A 7893-nucleotide genomic window follows, 5' to 3' on the forward strand; every position below is an offset into this window, starting at 1 on the left:
TTCAGGTGACATCGTCACGGCAGGGCTGCCGTGTCCACTGATGATCGTAGGTCTCGGTAGCAGATTTATAGCTGGCAGGCTCCGTGACGTATCACGATGGTGTGACGTCACTGTGCTCATCGATGGTGCGCAGAGGTCGTTTTCCACGAGGCGATGATCAGTCATATTTGGTGCACGGCGACGGGCGTCGGCGATGAATCCAGGAAGCTGCCACAGCATTTCGTCGATCGGAGCCGAGAAATCGGAGCGCTGCCGTCCAATGTCCCCCATAACCGGCGATGTGGCGGAGGCTAGGATGAGAATCGACGCGCAAACCTGCACATACAAAGGCACTTCAGGTGACATCGTCACGGCAGGGCTGCCGTGTCCACTCAAGAGTTTATGGTAACTAATGTGGATGATAGTTTAATGATTGCCGACAAATGACTACTTCCTTTTGAAGTGTCGAAGACTTGCCACATAAAATTCCTAATTATTAAAAATAGATGGTGAGCGGAAGGCTAAAGTGAGACAACTAAATTCGCGTGAGCTTGGTGAAAAATACGTTGGTGAAACCGAACTTAAAAGGCATACGTTGGTTGACAAAATAAAATCTTCAATGACTTGCTCTCTTTGGCCTGTTCTATCTCTGCCCCATAGGATACAATGGGTATTAAAAGCTCCTGCTAAAACAAACGGCTCCGGCAACTGGTGTGTTCGAATTTCCAGGTGTCTAGTAGTAAAATGAGTATGGAATGCGATGTACAGTTAAGAAATGGTGTTGGTTTTATTGGATAGAACGATGACGGCGACAGCCTCGAAAGAGGTATTCAACTGATCTTTTCAGGTAGGAGTGCCGCCCTGAACGACTATGGCGACTCCTCCCGACAAACGGCTACTGAGTTCGCGGTTCCTCCGGACCACCGTAAAACATTTAAGAACTTGACTGTTCTTGGGCCCTAGGTTTGTTTCTTGAAGGAAAATGTCGCTGGCGAGAAGTTATTTATTACGTCTTTGATGTCACCTAGATTATGCATCAGACCTCTACAATTCCAATGGATGATTAAAGCCTTTGTAAAGAAACTAAAGCTTTACCAATGTGTGTGTGAGCTACAAAGTGATAGTTGAGATGTAATGAAGGGATCGCTATTCTAATCGAGGGCGGTAACCGTTCAGGTTACCTGTCCCTTTATTGACGCAGTTACAGGAAGTTCGAATTCTTTAGCGCGCTCCAGGGAGCGCTGGTCCTTTGGTGACGATGAAGCCGTGGTTTCTGGGTCGACCTCCGTATCCTTATCTGAGGCGCTGAAGGATCGAGGACTAGGAGTTGAAAGTCTCGCCTCAGGCCTCGGAGTCGACAAAGTCTTCGGTCCTGCGACACAGCAGTCTGTGGGCCCGCCTTGGATGATGAAGGAGCAGCGATGCCCGCGCTGCTACCAAGGGGGCGGTTAGAGTTACTAAGGGGCACTGGCTGACCTTCGTAGGCCCCTGAACCCGATGCGACGCTGCCCCCTGGTGTGCCAGACTGGCATAGCTCTTGAGGTAAGTGCGAGAGTTTTTTCCTTGCTTCATAGAAAGAGGTCTCATTCACGGTGAGTGCAATTATTTGTTTCTCTTTACTCCAGAAAGGACAAGATTCAGAATAATCTACATGATCTTATTTTCAATTTGTGAAATGTGGAGCAACATTACAGTTGTCCGAGGGGAGATCGGTGGCACTACACATTGCGCATGTTGGTTTACGTCTACATGATTGTGACGCACGCCTGAACCTCTGGCACTTGAAGCACCGTCTGGGGTTCAGTATGTATGGCCTGACATTGATCTTTACGTGCCCTGCTTCGATTGAACTGGGAAGAATACTGGTGCCAAAAGTGCCACGTTTGGTTAGGATTTCTTCGTCCTTTCCTGTGATTGTTATTATCTGTACTTTGATTACGTTTTGCTCTTTGAACCCCTAGAGAAATTCTTCGTCGCTTAAGGAAGTCTTCTGAGGTCACCCCCCCCCCCCTGTTTGTGTTTAATGATCGGTGTGGTGAGAATGTAACTTTGATGTCACCAATGCAGATGAGATCGGAGAACTTTTGCAATTGTTCTTTCTTCTTGAGTTCGAGGAGAACGTCTCCACTGGTCATTTTAGAGGCTTTGTAGTATTCACCGATTTTTCTTTGCGGCATTTCACCACCAAGAAACGGGAGAGCTGACGCATTGGGGTGGTTCCTTCACTATGCAAGACACGATAACGTATGAATGTGCCTGGATTTACCCGAAATGTGAATTACAAAGGTGCTTCGGTGTCACCTCTTTTCAGAGGCCGATCTGGAAGGCGGAGGCGAGCTTCTGCCATAACATGATTTCAAAATTTGGCGGCAGTGGTAGCCACCTACCACCGAGCCCAACAAGGGGACGATACAAGCTCTGTAAGATACCTGCACACGCCAGCTATGCACCGCCACTATAACGTAATATACCCGAGACTGGATATAGTACACAAGGTTAACCCTTGCCGCCTAGAAATTCAGAAATGATGAGGAGCAAATAGGAGACAGAAAAGATGTGAAAATAAGAGAAAGAAAAAGGTTGCAGAGGGGGACATGAAAAGGCGACTGCCCATTTCCTCCGAATGGGTCAGTCCGGAGGTGCCGACTACGTGCAGTGGAGGCCAAAGAGGTGTGTAGCCACCGCCGATAGGTCATAAAGGTCCAAACACACTGCATTGGCTCAGCCCCCATAACCTTTTTCCTCGGACACGGCAAAGCCATGCACGGCTAGGCGCGGGAGGGTCCATGCTTGGGTATGTGGTTTCGAAATACACCCAACGTCTGCTTACGAAGAGGCCCTTGTGGGGACTGATATATTTGGACTTATATAGTTAGAAATATTTCAACAGTTATGCCGCCGACTAAATCATAGCCTAATTTACAAGGTAGGTAAGCATTATAATATGAGAAACACTTTAGGAGAAGTTACCTGGCTTTATATGAGTGCAACTTCCAACTCTGTATTGATACAGCGCCTCTAATGGGAATAATTAAATCAATAATTAAGAATGTTCACCAAAAAACCTGCAGGATGCCGCACGAAGAAACCTTTATTACAACACGTGACGCCCCAGCAGCCTTAGCTGGTCAGGCGACAATACCTATGAGAATGTCCGGGAATCTACAATTCTACACGGTGCTATTCTTTCCTTGGTGTCTTGTATTTTTGCAGAGAAGCCGTTAGTATAGCGAGAAACACTCCAAAGCTTTCTTTGCATGTCTTCTCAATACCGTGCGAGGAATAGCTTACGGAACGAGATTACGCTGGAGGGAATCGGGGCAGGTTAGAGTAATGGTTTGGCAAGTGTTCAAACGTATAGGTTAAAGGAAGGGCATGTTAGGAATAATATGTGACCTAGCTTCGTGCTAATTATGGGCATCAACCATTATCAATATAACCACTTGAAACGAATAACTTCGCTGAATATTGGGCTTTGATACCGCAAGGTTACACAAGTCTGTATTTTATGTCAGCACTCGGTCATTAACAAAAGGCTGATGACAATTTTTTCGCACTACTTTAGGATGAACACATCCTGACTCGAAAGGATCTTCCCATGTAAAAAAATGGGGCAGAACCTGTCGCACAATAGCTGTCAACGGTGATGCGTTAAAATAGAGTCAATATAATGACAATGCATTAGACGAAACGAATTACGTATGAGGCGTGTATTGCAGCGGGACTCCTCGTTCGCGCTTTCCTAAGAACACTCCGCCCCATCTAGCGCCGCCGCCGTGAAGCCAGCGCATGGCCCTCTAATTGGATGGCGCGCCAGTGCGTGCAAACGCTGAGAAACGCGTCATCCAGCAAGCGGGATCCTGTCTCGCCCTTCTTTCTAGATGTGTTGCAACCTAGGGACACTGCCTAGAAGTCCGCGCGTACCCTACGAGTCCAGAAGCGTGGCGCACCACTGTGTGAACGCTGAGAATTGTTCCTTCGCTTGCCGCCCATTCAGTAGTACATACTCAGTAACCCAAGCCGGCGAAAGTTTCATTGAAGAGCGTCACTTACCCAGTATATTTATCGCGCAGCTCGCTAAAGCGTTGGACTGAAAGGCGTTCATTGAAACGCAGCACATACAAATTACATTTGTGGCGCAGGCTGCTAATGCGTCGGGTTGCAGTTCTTGAGGAACCCTCTTGACGTTGGTTTGATTCCGCTCAGCATTCAAAATATTTAAGGGATATTTTCGTCATTGTAGAACGGAACATTCCCAGTGGCACATACCCAGTTATCCAAGCTGGCGTCAAAGACGTTCACTCATGAGTGGGCCACATCTACTGGCAGATACCTAGTAGCCGAAGTTGCCATCAGAGAGGCTCATTGGAGAGCAGCAAAGCCCCAGTGGCACATACCCAGTACCAAGTCGGCGTCAGTTCCTTAGAACAGCGGTCCCTACCCAGTCCCGCATCCAAAGCGACCCATGTCAACGTGAAAGAAGTTCGCTGGAGAGCGTCACGTGTGCACACATTGCCACAAACTCAGTGACCTAAGTTGGTTCGAAGGTTGACCTCGATCCCTGTTCCCTCAGCACAGCAGTCCGATGCGCTACCAATTCAACCACGAACTACCCAGTGACACAGGTAGGCAGACAAACGGCTAAGTACAAACATAGATACAAACACAGCCGCTGAAAAGTTCACGAGGGTCTCCCCTTGAAGACGCTGAAAAGTGCGTGGAGTACCCAAAAAACGCTGACGCATTAAGAGGTACCGATGTGTAGTGACCACGCTTGCTCATGAACGCGCACACTCGTTTATATTGCTTCCGAGCTATCCGTATTACTTCGTACAAATCTTTGGATGACATACGTTGCAATTCCTTTAAGTTAACGAATATTCCCTTGGGAAACATGTTTGACGAGTTGAACATCGCCTTGTGAGGATGTCGGTGCACCCACATTGAAACCGGTTTTTCGTAAGGAACTAGAATGGTGGCGGCAAATGCTACACAGCGAATCACTCTCTGAACAATTACGGGTAGTCCAGAAGGCCCGCGATGTGGCTGAAGGGCTCGGCCTGACAGTCCCAACGTGGGAGCGGCCCGCGTCAACCTAGGGTTGATCTTCAGGACCCAATAAAGTTCTTCATACCATACCGATATAGGTCGGCACACTCACTAAAGAGTCGACTCACTCATATTCACTGAGGCTCAGGTGGACCCGTGAGTCTGAGTCTCAGTAAGCCCGGCTAAGTAAAATTTTGGTGAGTCTGAGTCCGAGTGAGACCGGCCGAGTCCGAGCGAGGTGGCTTTAAGCAAAAAACGTATACATACATTGTGAGTGAGTCTGAGCGAGTGTCCTTTATTTTGCTCACTGATGACCCGAACCATCTTTTGGTGGGTAAATATGCCCGCTCGCAGAGCAACAGTTACAAGAGTTGCAAAGCAGTGCACAATTTCATTCAACCGAAGACCAACCTTGAATACTCGTTCGGTTTCATGACTGTGATTGGTAAATCATGCGAAGGGGTGCATGTTTCGGAAGTGCTTAGCCCCAGTCATTGAGTCTGTGTTTTTTTTTCTATTCTGCTATCGGTTTTGCACTCAATTATTATTTTCAGGGGTATATGCCTCCTAATATTAGGTTGATTGCGTAATCCTCTCTAACGAACCTCTAGGGCATCGGTACTGGGCTTCAGTCATAGGAACATTGGTCGAAACAACTAAGAGCGTTCCAGCGAAACAAAAAGATTAACATCCTTATGGTTCCCTATTTTACCGCGCTCTAACTACCCGTCCGGATTTCCGTTTCGTTACTACAATTCAAATTCTGTAAAAAGTAATTATAACAGTTGAGTTCAAGACCTGCAAGATCCTATTTCTATTTCCAGTGCCTTTATTTCCGGGTCTTTTTATTTTATTTTCATATTTTGCTCTCGCAAGGCTCAAAACTTCTTGCGTATTTTTTTTTATTTCACTTATGATATGTTGCCTGTGTGCATCCATTTGTACTTTTTCCTCTACTATACCATGCAGCAGATTCTGTACCTATCCCTGCAGTGGGTACGTGCCATTTTCTGTGGTCGTCACCATAAGGAACAGCAATGGCTGCCGGCCACTCGATGTCATACGGTGCGCGGCCAGAAAACCGAAGCGCGATGGATTTGGCACAACAAGACACGAGCCGCTTCCTGTCCGTCCCGCAGCTGCCCCAGCATCCGTCACCGCAAGGAACGAGAGACCCGAACCGCATCATGTCAGATCCCGTGGATAGGCGATGCACCAAGTCGCCGTGGACTGCCACCACACTACCCAATCGCACCCAGATGCCAAACCAAGTACTCCAACTTCCGGTGGCGCGAGCCTTGTCGCCGCACTTCCCTACGCCGCGTACTGGGCGCAAGAAGATGGCTCCGAAAACCATGGCACATCGCTACAAACGATCAAGATCGAGACCTTCCAGCAGATTGAAGCGCAGATCTGCGTCACCTCCGCCTAAACTACCGTCCAAGATTCGCGAAACATCCTCCGATGACAGCGTAATGACGAAATCGGCAATGCGATTGCTGCCGAAGTTGAACAAGAAACAGCCGTCGCCGGCCAGGTCACGCAAAGCCATGACGCGTAGCAAGGCAGCTCCGGCCATCGCGGTAGCTCGTAAGCCGAGGAGCGACCGTACAGCCACGTCTCGTGACTTTCGATGGGATGCCCGGCCTCCGAGCAGACATGCTGTCCTCTCCCCATCGCCTCATTATAAAACAATGCCTCAGCCTATGTGCCACTCTACAGGTAAGCGTACCTGCCCAGTGGACTCCGTTCGTACCGCGTCTGATAGCCGCCACGATGCGCTTTCGCCATTTTCGCAAGTCGCACCGGATTCCGACGTTTCGGGCCGAACTATTCCTATCGTCAACCAGATGGCACTGCCTAGCGTATCCAGCCCTGACGCAGAACCTGGCCCGCTATGCTCTAGCGACAGTGAAAAGCTGCATTTTCGCACCACAGACAGCAAACTACCACCACCGCCTCTACCGCTAGAGAGCGGCTTGCGCAACCTCAACAGCAGCGGGAAGCCCTCGGGACAAGCCGGCAGCCGACCACCGCCAAATGTCGGAGTTCCAGCACAGCGTGTCCCGGTGCCAGCAGGAACACTTCGAAATCACGCCCGTCGACCCAACGACGTCGGCCGTATTTTGGCCAGACGCTCAAGCGCCAGCAGCATTTCTGAAAGCAGTGACGGTGGCGAGCTTTCCGACGTGCCGGCGAGCTCCAGTAGGGCGACGCACACCGCTTGTGCAACCGTGTGCCTCGCGACCGCCGCCGTGCTGTCCTTCTTGGCCTGCTACGCCATCACCGCCGCCGTCATGGCCGCCAGTGCTTCGGGAGACCACAGGGCCGATCCCATTACTGCTCGACCGGAGGAAGAGAGCGAGCTGGGATACCCGCGGGACACGAGGCGTTATATACACGGTCCGCAACTGGCGACACAGAAAGCACTCTCATCAAACAGGACGTTGCCGTCTCAGCATGCTGAAGGTTCACAGGGAAATAGTTCCAACGATGGCAACGTCACAGACGCTTTCGAGTTAACCGTGAAACCAAACAATAAAATTTGACCGAATATTTCCCTTCCAAATGACCACTGTCGAAGTTCCAGCGCACGCTTTCATCTTAAAAAGAAACGCTGCTCAAGCCGCAGGGTTGCGCCATTGTCTTGAGCGTCGCCGTCATTAAAACTCTCGCCATAAAGGTAATATACACACAGCACTTGAACAAGGCGTACCGAACGTCGATGCGACATTTGCCAAACGCGTTCAGCTTTGGCTTATTGTTTGGCGTATTATATGGATAGCAATTACACGCACACTCGAGCCGCTGTTCAAGCTGGCGGCGTCGCCGTACTGTCACACAACCAACAGCCAATGCGTACAC

At 49.5% G+C, this 7893-nt stretch overlaps 1 protein-coding gene across 1 annotated transcript; it reads left to right on the plus strand.

Annotated features, from left to right (window-relative positions):
• Positions 1-6119: 6119 nt before the first annotated feature.
• Positions 6120-7577, plus strand: LOC139054558 (serine/arginine repetitive matrix protein 1-like). The gene has a single exon (XM_070531693.1). The coding sequence runs from the start codon at positions 6120-6122 to the stop codon at positions 7575-7577; it is 1458 nt and encodes a 485-aa protein (XP_070387794.1).
• The last annotated feature ends 316 nt before the right edge of the window (positions 7578-7893 follow it).

Source organism: Dermacentor albipictus, chromosome 1, assembly GCF_038994185.2.
Source record: "Dermacentor albipictus isolate Rhodes 1998 colony chromosome 1, USDA_Dalb.pri_finalv2, whole genome shotgun sequence".
Lineage (NCBI taxonomy): Eukaryota > Metazoa > Arthropoda > Arachnida > Ixodida > Ixodidae > Dermacentor > Dermacentor albipictus.